At 34.9% G+C, this 15,365-nt stretch overlaps 1 protein-coding gene across 3 annotated transcripts in view; it reads left to right on the top strand.

Annotated features, from left to right (window-relative positions):
- Positions 1 to 15,365, top strand: part of LOC138693813 (uncharacterized) — an 85,330-nt gene that overhangs the window by 26,745 nt on the left and 43,220 nt on the right. For all 3 annotated transcript variants that reach the window (XM_069817615.1, XM_069817614.1, XM_069817613.1), the window contains 2 exons: positions 11,556 to 11,651; positions 12,029 to 12,136. In XM_069817615.1, the coding sequence (XP_069673716.1) occupies positions 11,633 to 11,651; positions 12,029 to 12,136 (127 nt within the window). In that variant the 5' untranslated portion in view covers positions 11,556 to 11,632. The remainder of the gene's footprint in view (positions 1 to 11,555; positions 11,652 to 12,028; positions 12,137 to 15,365) is intronic.

The raw sequence follows: 15,365 nt of genomic DNA, 5'->3' as shown, positions 1-15,365 counted from the left end.
AATAAGAATGAAATCAAAGTAAAAATTTAAATTGAAAAGGGATCTTCTTTGCCCTGATAGGGAGAACACTTTTATTATGGACTTTACTATAGCCTATTTTACTACGGTAACTCCAAAAGTAATGCATAACATTTGTTTAAAAATTATATTAATTAATACTGAACTGCCCCCCATAGAGGGTAGCCCTTATGGGCCTAGTATATCCTCAAAAAAATTATTATACATATGTAAACATAGGTATTAAATTAAAAAAAAAAAGAAAAGGGAAACAAAGAAAAGGGCGTGAAACATTACAATTGCTATTAATGTGGCACCATGTGATTAATTAGGATTTGGCAGGATTTTTTTAACACAGTTATCACAATGTCATCCCTCAAAGATGTTGGCAGAACAAATTTCCGTCGAAATTCTTCGAAAAAAGCTGGTATAGTCCCTCAAGCACCCATGAGCAAGCCGAATACCTCATCGTGAATTAAGGCATATTGCAGCTTGAAATAGTTGACTGTAGGCTCATAGATCGACTTCTTCTCAAGGTGGACCTCAGCTGACTGATGACATCCTACTTCAAAACGTATCGTGGGGTCCACAATGATGCCATGTTTAGTGTCAGCATTGTACAACTTTGCTATTTTCACAGAATGTAGATACATCCTTCAGGAACAAGATGTCACTTTTCCACATAATCCCCGTCCCTTTCAACTGCCTTACATAACCTAGGAACGAGGGCCTGTAGACCAGCACGGTAAAAGTCTGGACCGACACATCTGAGCCACTCTTTAGCAGCGTGCACAAGGAAGTCATCTTCTAACCTCATTCCACAAAGGGATCCTTCAGTTTACCAAAGATATGGTAATCGCATGGTGCCAGTTCAGGACTGTAAGGCGGGTTTTCAGTGTTGTCTATCCGAATTTTCTGATCTGGTCTGTGGTCTTGTGACTGACATATTATGGCTGTACATTGTCGTGCAATAGCAGAATATCCTGCTTCTCCTGATGTAGTCGAACACGACTCAGTCGAGCTTGAAGTTTCTTGAGAGTTGCCACATACGCGTCAGAATTAATGGTGGTTCCGTGTGGCATGATGTCCACAAGCAAGAGCCCTTCTGAATCGAAAAAACTGTAGCCATAACTTTTCCTGCTGAAGGTGCACTTTTGAATTTCTATTTCTTTGGTGAATTTGCATGATGCCACTCCATTGTCTGCCTCCGTCTCTGGTCCAAAATGGTGGAGCCATGTTTCATCTTCTGTCACAATTCTTGCAAGTAAGTCATCTAGCACTTATCATTGGCACTTAGCATGATAACAAATCAAACAGAAGGTACACTGAACCCATTGCGTCGCGTCCCCCTTTTCTTTTTTGTTATCACATCTTATCTTCAGATTTCTAAAATTCGTATTGTAATACAATTTTTAAAATAGTATAAAATGTAACGCTTAAAGGCCTCCCCACACCGACGCGAAATATTCGCACCGGTGGCGAATGTTTTGCTTCGCAAAGTTGCCACTGCCTCAGTGTACATTGCGGTATATGAGTGCCCCCACACTGACGCGAAAGTATCGCCGGATGGCTGCGAATCTGCAGCATTGAAATTTAGATTTGCCGCCTGCGCGGTTTTTTTTGCTGCCGCCGCGAATTTTTGGTAGTGTTCTGTGAGAAATTGTAAGGAAACATCCAGTTTTATACAATTTATTCTAGAGGATTACAAGTAAGTAAGGAAAAAAGGGCAATATGAGTTGCAATCCAACTGGAATTTAATGAAAGTGGTAAGTTATTCACATCTTTAACGTATCTTAAGAGAAAAATTCTAGCCTACATACCGGTACGGCCTGTCTATAAGGAATGATTTCATATTCGCATCTTTGTTGCCTTTTATCAGTCCTTCAGTATATCATAGCATTGCTTAGTACAGAAATATATTTCTAGAGAACCTACCTATATGAACTTTGCGTCATTTAACATCTTACTAAGGTTTAATAGTTCAAAGTTAATAATTTTCTTAGTTTAGGAAAGGTTTCATTCTTGAAAGCAAACATATAAGCCTATATTTATTAGCAATTTTGTCAAAATTAATCTCATTCATATTTTATTCCTATGAAATACTCTAGGAACTTTTGTATTAGCTAGTACAGAAGAGTTGTTTCAATAAACATAAATAGGCCTATTAATTGTTTTCATTAAACCTTACGGATTCGAGCTGTATCTCCTAACATTAGTACTCACGTTTGGTGTCACTACAACTCAATGAATAATAATCAATGTTCTGGACTTAGGCTAATATTTTTATTTTATTATGCGATATTTGTCTACATAATGTTAAAATAACCGACTGACACCCCGGATGCTATGTTGTATGCACCAAGAAGATTGCGAGGTTTAGGAGTACTTAAAGCCCAGTGGGAAGCTTACCTTCAGCACTTAAATATTTGTCAAAGACTTTTACACGTTGACAACCCTCATGTAGCAGCCACTCGAAATCTTCCAAACGAAATTGAACATTGCATCAAACAATTACCAATTACCTTCGATTGCTCTGAACGTATTTCTTCTCAAAAACTAAAAAGCATTGTGTGAAGAATCTTTTCATCAATGGAGCAAATTGAAAAGTAAAGGTTTGGGAGTTGTTTTCTATTCTCACTGGAAGAAAGGTAATTCGTGGATCTCAACCAAAAAGGGACTTTCGAGCAGTCAGTGGACGCAAGCCATTAAGATGAACTGTAATACAATACCTGTACGTACTCTCCCCGGTAGAACTCTTGACTCAACCCGTTGCAGAAGATGCGACGAGCAAGAAATGCTTCCTCACGTCTTGGGTTTCTGCCATCATGGAGAATTGCTCCGAATCAACAGACATAATACGGTTCGTTCTCTCATCGCAGCTTATATCCGTCAGAATGCTTCCTATGAGGTTTATGAGGAGGTTGGTTTGCGTCTCTTCTGATGGCTCTACTAGACGGGCTGATATCATCATAATTGGTCGGCAGAAGGATAAGGGTGTCATTCTTGATCCCACAATCCGTTTTGAGATGCATGAGCAACAGCCACAAGAGGTGTGTTATGAAAAACAAGTCACATATGAGCCTTGTTGTCAGCATCTTGGAGCACAATACCACATTACACATTGGACAGTTTTTGGGCTCATGTTCGGTGCCCATGGCACGATCCCACGTGAAACTTTAAATCAACTTAAACAATACAAAATTTCTGATGCAACGATTGATGCCATAGGATCTCACGTGTTAAAATCATCCTTAGCTATAATTAGTAATCATTTGTACCCAACAAAATTTTTATTGTAAATGATTTCCTACGTTTTCTTATCTTAATGTTTTTTCTTTTTCTTTCCAAGTGTCACAAAATTGTTTTGTTTACTTATTGTTCTTTATGAATTGATTAGTAGGCCGATCTATTGAACCCTTATTTAGGGCGGCTTTTGTTTCTACAAATTATCATACAATATTATAGGATTGTTGTTTAGTCAATTTTCCGAAGAAAAGTCTGAACCTCACAAATGATACCAAGAAGGCACCACTTATGAGGCAACTAGGCCAAGAGATAATGGAGTAGGGTGGCCAGTTCCTTTCCCCCTCCATTTCATACATCGCCAAAAAAATTAGCAAAAATCTACACCTAGCAGATACTGCTTGACACTACACTTATACATAAACAGGATAATTTTATCAATTATACGCGAATATCACTACTTGTGGGACAAATCCCTCTCAGATTTTAGACTTAGCATCATCTCTTGTCTTCCTTCTCTTAATGGATGCATTATAACAGAATCAAAGAAAAGGTAGAAAAGAAGAGACGAAGTAGAGTCTCTTCTGTTTTCGAGATTTTGTTACGCACTTAACACACGTGTATTGTAAACTATTTTTGCACGATCATATATTTAGAACTGCAAATACTGTATGAATTTTATGATACTTTTTGCGTTGAGAGCGCATTTTAGTGAATGTAGCCATTATACATTCAAGGGAGTATCAGTTTGCTAAAAAGTTTAATAAAAGTCAGTATGGTTTTCTTTTTGTATCTAATGATAAAAAAACATGAAAAATATGTTACTGAGGGGGTTTAGACGTATTATATTACATTATAATAGAAACGCGGACAATTAAAATATAATAATTGTTTTCAAATGTTGTTGTTTTTGAGGTGTTCCGAATTCATTTCTTGGTTTGAGTTGCACAATGGGCAGTTAGGGGACTGATATATTCCAATTCTATGCAGGTGTTTGGCCAAACAATCATGGCCTGTTGCCAATCTAAATGCAGCTACAGACAATTTTCGTGGTAAATCGGGAATTAACTGTGTATTTTGATGCAGAGAGTTCCATTTTTTCCCTTGGGATTGAGTTATCAAATTTTGTTTGTTGAAGTTCTAAGTATGTAGATTTAATAAATTTTTTCACAGAGTAATATGTAGATTTAGTAACAGGTCTGTAAGTAGCAGTGCTCCCCTTCTTTGCTAAAGCATCCGCATTCTCGTTTCCCAGGATTCCACAATGGGATAGTATCCATTGGAATACAATTCTTTTGAGTGATATTAATTGAGAGAGCATTTTAGTTATTTCTGTTGTTTGAGATGAAAGTGTGTGTTTAGAGACTATTGATAGAATAGCTGCTTTGGAGTCTGACAATATAACTGCATTTTTAAATTTATTGATGTGGCATAGAAGATTCCTGAGACTTTCACTTATTGCAATGATTTCTCCATCAAAACTTGTTGTTCCATACCCAAGAGATCTATAAAGTGAGAAGAGACAGCACGTAACACCTGCACCGGCACCTTGTTCTCTGGAGATCAAGGATCCGTCAGTGTATAAATGAAGCCAGTTTTGTGGAGGGTACCTAATATTAATTGTCTCTAAAGACAATTGTTTTAGTATTTCAGTGTTTACTTCTGATTTTAGTATTTCTTCTGTTAAATTTAGATTATATTCTATATTTAATAGAGTTAAAGAGTTTGGTTTAATTTGTAGGTTTTATTTTAAATTCGGGATATTGATTTTCTGTTTTAATTCTTGAACATTGGATATGAAACTTTTTTTGAGTTTTCAATCTACAGAGAGGACTGTATGAATGCCAATTGTTTCCTGGTAATCTAATAAGTTTTTCATATTGAATCAGTGCTTTTTCTTCTATTGTCATTTTGATGCTGTTAATATTAGTGAGGAATCTCATAGAATCTATTGGAGTTGTTTTGATTCCACCAGTAATGAGTCTGAGAGCTTGGTTTTGAACATATTCTATTTCGTTTATGAAAGGTGAAGTAATTAAAATTTCTCTGCAGTATGTCAGCACTGGCTGTATAAACATTTTGTATGTAGTGTTCAAAGTATTCCTAGAGCACCCCCATTTCTTTCCTGCTATTCTTTTTAGAAGGGAGAATCTTTTACGAGCTTTTTCAGAAATGTATTTCAAATGGTTGCTCCATGTTAACTTACTATCGAAAATAACTCCAAGATATTTGGATTCATAAGTCCTAGGAAGGTGTTGGTCATTGTATTGGATATTGAATTCTCTTTCTTTTTTACCAAGTGAAAATATTTGGTAGTTACTTTTGCTTAAATTGAGTGTCATCAAATTTGATGTATTCCATTCATGTAGTTGATTTAGAGCTTTAAGAGCAGAATTTTGAATTTTGTCTCTATGTCTGTAAGATCCGGAAGTCCACAAAACTATATCATCTGCAAATAGTGCTGTTTTCATGTTTGATTCCTCTAATAGGGAGGGTAAGTCATTTATATAAATATTGACTAAAGTTGTGCTGAGGACAGCGCCCTGAGGTAGACCTCGATATGTTTGTCTGTAACTAGAAAGTGAGTTATTGAATTTAGTGGCAATGAATCTTTGACTAAGGAATTCTGATATCTATCTGAACATATTGCTGGAGATACCTAATTTCTGGAGTTTTAGTAATAATTTATTTCTCCAAACAGAGTCATATGCTAACTGAAAGTCAATAAATTATATTGCCAAGGTATCTTCTTTCATGTTAAAACTATCTTTTATTTCTTGGCCAAGGCGTATGACTTGTTCATTGGTAGAGTGTAGTTGTCGAAAGCCGGCTTGTCTTGGTGATAAAAGATTTTGGGATTCTAAATATCAAGTTAATCTGTTGGAGATCATGGACTAAATGGTTTTTGCTATCATGCTTAACAGTGCTATTGGTTGATAACTATTAACATCATGAGCAGGTTTTCCTTTTTTGTGAATTGGTACAATGATTGCTTTTTTCCAAGCTGCAGGAATTGAGGTGTTCAATGATAAATTGAAAATGGATAGAAGTACAGACTTGGCTTTTTCCCCCAGATGTTTAAAAAATTCGGAATGAATGTTGTCGGGGCTAGGAGATTTCTTGGTTTTTAAATTTTGTATAGCTATATTTAATTCTTTGGAAGTAAAATTTTGATGAAATATTTCAGGTTTTGTACTAGTAATATTGTTTTTATTATTTTTATGTAATTGTCTTTTGATAAATTTGTCAGTTTTTTTTATATTGGGATGTAATCTGTGAGAGTTTGAGTAGTGTTTATTAAATGCGTTTGCTATATGTCTACTATCTGTTAGTGTTTTGTTATTATGAATAATAGGTTGGCTAGTATTTTCCTGTGTATTGGAAATATTCTTCAGAAATTTATATGTTTTAGCGCTATCGGTTCTGTAATTAATATTTTCTATAAATTTATTAAAACTGTTCTTTTTTGTTGTTATGATTGCTTTTTTAAGAATGGCAGTCTTCTTCCTCCAATCTTGAGTATCTTCTGGTGTTTAGCTATGTTCTGCTTTGGTTCTTGCTTTATCTCTATCTTGTTTCAATAAATTCAGGTTTTCTGTCCAGAATGGGGTGTATTTTTTTGGTTTGCCGTGGAATGTGCTTTTTTGCAATTTTAAGAACAGATTCACAGAAATATTTGTCCAATCTATCTGAGTTTGTATTTTCCATTAGTGGTGTGTTGAGCTTGAGGCATTTGTCGAGTTGTGTTGTAAATAGTTTCCAATTCACTTTCTTAAAGTTCCATGTTGTTTTGTTATTGTAGGGTTCTTTTCTTTGGTTTTGGTGGAGATGGATAGAAGCGATGATGACTCCATGGCCAGATCCAGGGTCTTCAATTATTTTTTTCTTGGTTTCGTGATGGATATCTGATGTTACTAGTAATAAGTCTGGATTTGTACCAGAACCAGAATAATGGATGAAAGTAGGGGGATCTTCTTTTCTGTAGACAAGTTCTGCGGTTGTAATATTTAGGAGGTCCATGATCATTTTTCCAGGTTGGTTTACATTATCGTAGCCCCAAAGTTGGGAGTGGACGTTAAAGTGAAATGTTTCAAATGTGAATGTATTGATTTCACGACACTAAAATGATTTATATCGTGTTAGGAGTTTGTTGAACATACTCTTATCAATTCCTAGAAAATTGCTAAATGACCGAGAATCTTCCAATGTCATCTCTCTGAGTAGGAATAAAAAATATATTACCAATAAAGGATCTTTTATTTCATTTCACTATTTTCAATTATTTATATGTCCTGGGATGGTAATTCATGTTATGAGGGATTCTCTGAATATTCGTTTCATAGATAATTTATCTTTTCAGATATTCAGATATCTTTAACTTCTTGTTTCTGATGCACTTTTGTATTTTTCTACGTGGACTTCACTTTCTCACCCGCACATCTTTCTTTTTTCTATGTGTTCTCTCCTCCAGAGCTCCAAGTTCTTTGACAATGTTTGCAACTGCAAGCACAACATCTAAGGCTAAATACTAGGTATCATCTTTCGCCATTTTGATTCTTTTCTTTTAATAAATAATTTAATTAAATGTATTCTAATATTTCAGTTACATTTATTTTAATATTGTAACTACATTTATTTTAATATTGTGATTACATTTATTTTAATTGCATTATTTATATTTTAATTACATTTATTTTAATATTTATTGTTACATTTCAAGACACATGCAAGTAATTAAACAGTTTAAGTGATGGAAGTATTTTGTAAGTGGATTTGAAATCAGAGCAAAGATTTCTGTATTAGCAGACAAGAGGTTGTCTTGAGTTCTTCGCCAAGTAAAAAATACTCTTTTCTTTAACTTGCCGTAACTTGAAAACCAGTAAAGATTTTGAATAGCGGCAACTTTTAAAAGTAATTTCCATTCTTTCTCAACATTTCATTCGCTTTGACCCTCCCTTCTAACGTGAAAAATAAAAAAAGTTTACCGCTAACGACTTCTGAAGGTCTAAATGTCTATTTTGAACAGATCACTTCCAAATTTGTACCTTTCTATTCCCCCGCGTTATAAAAACAATTTCGATTTCAAAATTTGTTCCATGCTTTCCTCAGACATTGACCTGCCAATCATAAAAATAACAGTGCCATTGATTGACTATCATATGAGCTACGACATGATATTCCTCTGCATACGCGAAATTTGGTGTCTGTCAGCACTGCGAATATTTCGCGTCGGTGTGGGGTAACGTGCGAATTTCGTTGCCACTGTATACGCGAAATATTCGTCACTGCCACGGCTGCGAATATTTCGCGTTGGTGTGGGGAGGCCTTAATGCTCAACAAAATTTCGCCTCAAAGAGCTAAGATTTCTATCAGTAAAGCTAAGCGTATATGGCGACTACAGTTGTACCTAAAATTCCAAAAACATTTCCTAAAATTTCATTAAGATATAATAAATCATTGTACCAAATATCATAATCTTACCTTTAGTAAGAAGCCTGTAATGTAATTACAAACATCCACAAAATTTGTAACCCTGAGAAGTCGACGCTAACTTGTTCTCTCCATACATAAAAACTCACTGAAGCAGCTACAATAGTCACACAAAGAGTAGCTGTATGTTTATGGAAACCGGACAACATAATGCAATCCCTTGGCGGAAATTTAAATCTCGTAACTCCATTGGTTAGTTCACGAAAGAGCAAAGAAAAAGTATCACGAAATAACTATTCCCACGAAATTACCAACGTTTACCCTACAACTGTATACAGCAAATAGCGTGCGCTGGAATAAAAAATAGCTGATTTGTCGGGATTTCCAGCGCAAAGGATTGCGGTACTCTGAATATCCACGGACTCCTTGTACAGACTTCAATTCTTACTGGTAGCGAATAGGGCATTTATTCAGTGACGTCATTCAGCCAGTTCTCACCAGTCCCCCAAGTCACTTGTTCAGTTTGTCACAGATCGGAGAACCTGTTGTTAAATGTTTGAAGTTGAAACAAATTATGTTCTTGACAGAAACGAAGAACATTAATTTATAACATTTTAACACGAAATTCTCTAGAATTTTAATATGATAGTAAACATAATAATATCATATTATTAAATAGTTGTTTCTTATCCAAGTGTGCAGACAGTCAGAACAGGAATACAGTATCGACGTCCCAGTTCGAAAGTGAAACAACTCAAATTTTAAATTTTTGAGAAACTTGGCATTTTGAAGCTTTAAGTAGCTGTAAAAATTCAGATGATAGTTTAACTTAATCCAAATTTAAATCATGTTTTATATATGCTGTAAGTTTCAAATTAGAGTGTGTTAATTGGAATTGTCACACCAACATGAAGCTTTGAATTACAGATGTATATATTATTCTTACTGATTATTGTGGTTTTCAGTGGTTCAAATGATACAATATAATAATCATAGTTTTATGTCTCTCCTGAACATTTTGGTAAAATCACATACGTGATACTAGATCTAGGTCATCGATATGCTAATTTGGGGCTATATGACACAAACACTGAAAATATGCTACATTGCATGCTCAGTAGTCTATTATATACAGGAACGCTTGAATATGCAAAAATATGTACAATTAATTTTGAATATTCGTCGTTAAAAACAGAAAAAAATATTTTGTATAATGCACAGTAAAATTTACAGTTCCATATGAATGCTTTCCCTATCAATATGTCATTCAGTGAAAGCCAGTGATTGCAATGACACAGGCTTAACGATCAACTGCTAATGACTTCGGGTCTTTCTTAATTATAATCTCCACCGAAGCCAGGAATCGACGATCAGTCATACAGAATAGCTGTACGTAACGATCCCAACAGTATGTTTTTTCTCTTCTCTCCTTCCTTCCACCTGAAGACGAAGGGAGAACCACCCTTCGAAACGTTGTGTCTTAATTTTTTTATTGTGACAACCAGCAATGGAAAAAGTCCAAACCCCTCACCTAAACCTTAACGATCAAGTTTGTTTTGCTCCCTGTAGCATATTACCCAGAGGCCATTCGAGCTCCCATAGCAGCATCCATGGGTGCCATACCAGCTCCAACGCCAGCACAATCATTCCAAAAAGAAGAAGCAGAAAACGAGGAAGATTCTATGTTTGCACTGTCATTCGTGAAAGAAGATGAGAGAAGTGCGAAGGGTGGCTGCTGTCCCTGTTTAAAAAATGTATTTCGTAGGCTTTGTCGTCTTTTTAGACTTAAGTATGTCCAAGAGCCAGTTTCAGATAGATCGCTCTCGCATATTTCCTTCCCCACTTGTTCATAGTTAAGCAATTCTGTTACAGTAATAGTACATTATATGCAGTCCTTAATGTCACCAACCATTAAAACTTTCGTTTTGTTTGGCGGCCTTTTTCTTCACGTGCTAAAAATATGTCTGAATCTCACGCTCCATCCCTTGGCTCCACTCAATGTGGCGATAATTAAGCTCGTGTGGTCGCATTTTCCATTTAATTCTTTTGTATACCAATAGGCACATCACACTTAGAAATGTTTGGAGATGTAATATTATGAATTAGTCATTTTTATGGCCATGCAACAGGAAAGGAGTGTACTTTTTTTCTTGGTGGATATTTTTTTCACACTTCCGTCTCGAGAAATCTCTTTCCCTCTAGCTGGCACTAGAGTGCACTGAAATTAATGTGTGAATGGCAGCAGACTTTCTGCAAGCTAAGCTCATGCATTTGCTTTGTTTTCTTCAATGGAGTTAGTAATTACGAGCGTTCTAGAATGTTTAAAGATTATGTGGTACTTTGCCTGAAACTAGATTAACAACTCCGTCCTAGCTCGCCGTTTAATAAGGAACTATGATAAAAAGTTCGAAATATTTTTTGTGTAAACTCAATGTCAGGAGGTAAAATCATTACCACTTAACCAAGCCGAACAATCGAGTGCTCAGATTAACAAGGTTCTATCTACTGTTTTGTAAATTTTACCAGAGAGAATTTCTAAAGTTTGTTTAGAAGTAAAATGAAAATGGGAAACATTTCTAATCATCACTCTGGTCTGTTAACTTCGTAATGACTTGTTTATTATTTCGGGGACTTAAAATGTCCGGAATAATATTTTTTTATATAGTACTGAGTTGAAGACTAGATGTGCGTTAGAAATAACTTTAGTATGCGCTTAACTTTTGATTCCCTTTCAAACTTCACTTTTATGATTTAGTTATTGTTAATAGTTTGATGACGTACATATTGTCTACTTATTTAATATTCTCCTATTTATCCTGTTCATCACATTAGCTAACAATCAGTTTATTACGACGATGTAAACTCAGAATTACATTGCATTTTAGGTGGACAAGAAGACAGCGGGACATCGAGCAGCCACGACAAGGCCAAGAGAACATCAAGCATATTCACATCGTCGAGCATGACCAATCACTATGAAGGTACAGTAATTGTTTACATTCTGTGGTGTTGTCGCTATCATCTATGAACAACTTCGATTTTTACTGTAAATAAAAGAATAAGGATAAATTAATTTCATTCTTTAAGCGAAATTTAAAAATTACTCATACTTTAATTTAATTTAATTTAATTTAATTTAATTTATTCTCTTTAAGGCTATATGTACGTTAGAAGTACTTTATTATGCGATTAAACTTTTGATTCCTTTTCAAGCTTCATTTTTATGGTTTACTTATTGTAAAAGTTAGATGACATACATATTGTTCACTTAAAATGCTACCTATTTATCATGTTCATTAGATTAGCTAACAATCAATTTATTACGACAATTTAAAATCAGAATTATGTTGCATTTCAGATGTGTCCAGACGGATACACGAGGAGCTTATGTATGAAGCCAACGCGATGTCGAGCGGTCAATATCTGGACAGAAAAGCAAGCACGATGACTTTGAGCAGTGAAGAAGGTAGGCTACTGTAATTTTATTGTTTACATCCTGAAGTGGTGGCGCTTTCAGCTACGCACAATTTCGATTGCTGGTAGCGAAGAGCAGATTTATCGAGTAGTGCCATTCAGTCAGTTGGCCCAAACCACTTGTTAAATTTGTCGCAGTTCATAGAATCTGCTATTAAATATTTGAATTGAGTTCTTTATAGAAAGGAAGAACATTAATTTAACACGCAATTCTCTAGCTTTTAATATGGTAGTAAATATAATGCTGAAATGCGTGTTATTATTCGGTTGAGAAGCTTTTGTCATCTAGTCTGCTGTCAAAAAATCTCTTCTTCTGCTGCTTCTTCTTCTTCTTCTTCTTCTTCTTCTTCGTGTTTTAGGATAAGTCCTGTATTTTTCAACTTTGCTGTCTTAATCCGATGTTGGTGTCCAACTTTCCTTCCACCGTTTAGGGGGTCATCCCAAAGGTCTTGGGGTGTCCAACTTTCCTTTCATTGCGATTTTCGGGAGTCGGTCTTCCATCATCCTTAATACATGTTCCCGCCACCCTTTTCTTCTGGTCTTGATCCATTTTGTCACGTCCTGCACTCCACATTTTTCCCTAATCTCATCATTCGTCTGCCTGTCGTATAACATAACGCCAGTAATACTTCGTAATGTCCTCATTTCTGTTGTTGTCATCATTTTCGCAGTTTTTTTTTTTTTTTTTTGTTTCTGCTCGAGTTTCAGTTGCATATGTTAATACTGGCCTTATATACGTTTTATATATTCTGATCTTGCTTTCTATGTTCATGTATTTATTTTTCCAAATTACATCTCTTAGATATCCTGATATTATGTTTGCTTTAGTATTCTGTTCTTTTACTTCTTCCTCCAAATTTTTATTGCTTGTTATTTTTGTTCCTAAGTAACTGAAACTCATTACTTGTTCTATGGGTTTATCATATACTGCAAGTTTACATCCGAGTGGCTGCCTTGAGATAGTTTGTGATTTTGTTTTATTTTCTGATATCACCATGTTAAATCTTTCTGCTGTTGTTTGAAATTTATATAGCAATCTCTGTAGGTTATCTTCGTTATCTGCTAAAAGGATCATATCATCAGCATAACATATTATTTTAATGTCTTTATTCCCTAATCTGTAGCCCCTAGTTCCTGCTTTAGTTTCCTTTATTATTTCGTCCATGATCACACTGAACAGAATAGGGCTAAGGCTGTCACCCTGTCTCACTCCTGTTACTATAGGTACCTTATCAGTTAGGTGGTTATTTACCTTTATTCTTGTGTAGTTATTAACATTGAGATCTTTTATGAGTTTTATAATGTTATATTTGGTTCCTTTTTTCTTTAGTATTTCCAAGACATCTTTTATCTTAATTCTATCAAAAGCCTTTGTTAAGTCTATAAAACATAGATAAGCCAGCTTATTGAATTCGACAGCTTTCTCAACTATCTGTCTCAATGTGAATATGGCATCTATCGTAGATCTATTCTGCCGGAATTCTTGTTGTTCTTCAGTTATTCCTAGTTGGGTTATTTCTTTAGTTATTATTTTTGTTAATAATTTTTGGATAGAATTCAATAGACAGATACCTCTGTAATTCTCTGGATCTGTTTTTACTCCCTTCTTAAATATTGGTATCATTATGCTTTCTCTCCATTGTTCTGGTATTTTCATATCTAAATATATTCTCCTGAACAATTGGAAAATTTCTTCAGTTAATTTGCCTCCCCCGTATTTAATCATTTCGTTGCTTATATTGTCTATTCCTGGTGCTTTCCTGTTTTTTAGTTTTATAATTGCATCTTGAATGACTTCAATAGGTATTACTGTAATTTCCTCTTTTGTATCTACTATTGGGTCATTATCCAAATCATTATCTTTGTTATCATATAATTTTCTGAAGTATGTTGTCCACTCTTGTGGATTTATCGATGCTATATGCAGATATTCGTTTATTGGTTTCTTTCTGTTTCTTAAAAAGGTCCACATTTTCTTTTGTCCCACATACAAATCATGTTCCATATCTTTAGAGAACTTCTCCCAGTAATTTTGTTTTATCTGCTTTATTTTATAAGTTACTTCATTTCTTACTGTCTCATATTCATCCCAAGTTTTTATTTTATTCTTGTATTCCACATGTGCTTGTCTTTTTTCTGCTGCTAATTCTTTTACTTCCTCATTAAACCATGGTTTTGTAAATCTTTTTTTATTATTTATATTAAGTCTTCTTTTTCCTATTGCTTCTGTTGCAGCATTAGTTATATTATCCCTTACCTTCTTTCATGCATCTTCAACATTATCTTCTTCCGTTATTTTATTTTCTGTTATCTTCTCTTTTAACCTTTTTTGATATAAATATCTTGTCATTTCATCAGAGAGTGAGTCGATATTGAATTTTTCTATATACGCTGGTGGTTTTCTTTTCTGTGGACAAATTGAGTCTCTCAATTTGCGTAGAACAAAATTATGCTGTGTTCCTACATTAGCGGAGCTTAATACTCTGACATCTAGAATTCTTTGTGGACTCATTTATTTGTTATAATATAGTCTATTATGGATTTTTGTCCTCTTGTGTTTTCAAATGTATACTTATGTTGTTGTTTATGTGGAAAAAATCTGAAAGTTAGAATTTATAAAACAGTTATATTACCGGTTGTTCTGTATGGTTGTGAAACTTGGAGAGGAACAGAGATTAAGGGTGTTTGAGAATAAAGTTCTTAGGAAAATATTTGGGCCTAAGAGGGATGAAGTTACAGGAGAATGGAGAAAGTTACACAACACAGAACTGCACGCATTGTATTCTTCACCTGACATAATTAGGAACATTAAATCCAGACGTTTGAGATGGCCAGGACATGTAGCACGTATGGGCGAATCCAGAAATGCATATAGAGTGTTAGTTGGGAGACCGGAGGGAAAAAGACCTTTGGGGACGCCGAGATTTAGATGGGAGGATAATATTAAAATGGATTTGAGGGAGGTGGGATATGATGGTAGGGACTGGATTAATCTTGCTCAGGATAGGGACCGGTGGTGGGCTTATGTGAGGGCGGCAATGAACCTCTGGGTTCCTTAAAAGCCATTTGTAAGTAAGTAAGTAAATATAATGCAAAATTAAACGACAAAATACAACTCGAAATGAATGATATTTATTATTACATTTTCTATCCAAGTGTCCAGGCAGTCAGAACAGAAATATGATAGCCTATAATGCCTGTAGCCTTGAAACACAGTTGCG

This window comes from Periplaneta americana, unplaced genomic scaffold (genome assembly GCF_040183065.1).
Source record: "Periplaneta americana isolate PAMFEO1 unplaced genomic scaffold, P.americana_PAMFEO1_priV1 scaffold_22, whole genome shotgun sequence".
Lineage (NCBI taxonomy): Eukaryota > Metazoa > Arthropoda > Insecta > Blattodea > Blattidae > Periplaneta > Periplaneta americana.
The sequence above is the reverse complement of the archived record's forward strand: the minus strand, read 5'-3'. Positions and strand labels throughout refer to the sequence as shown.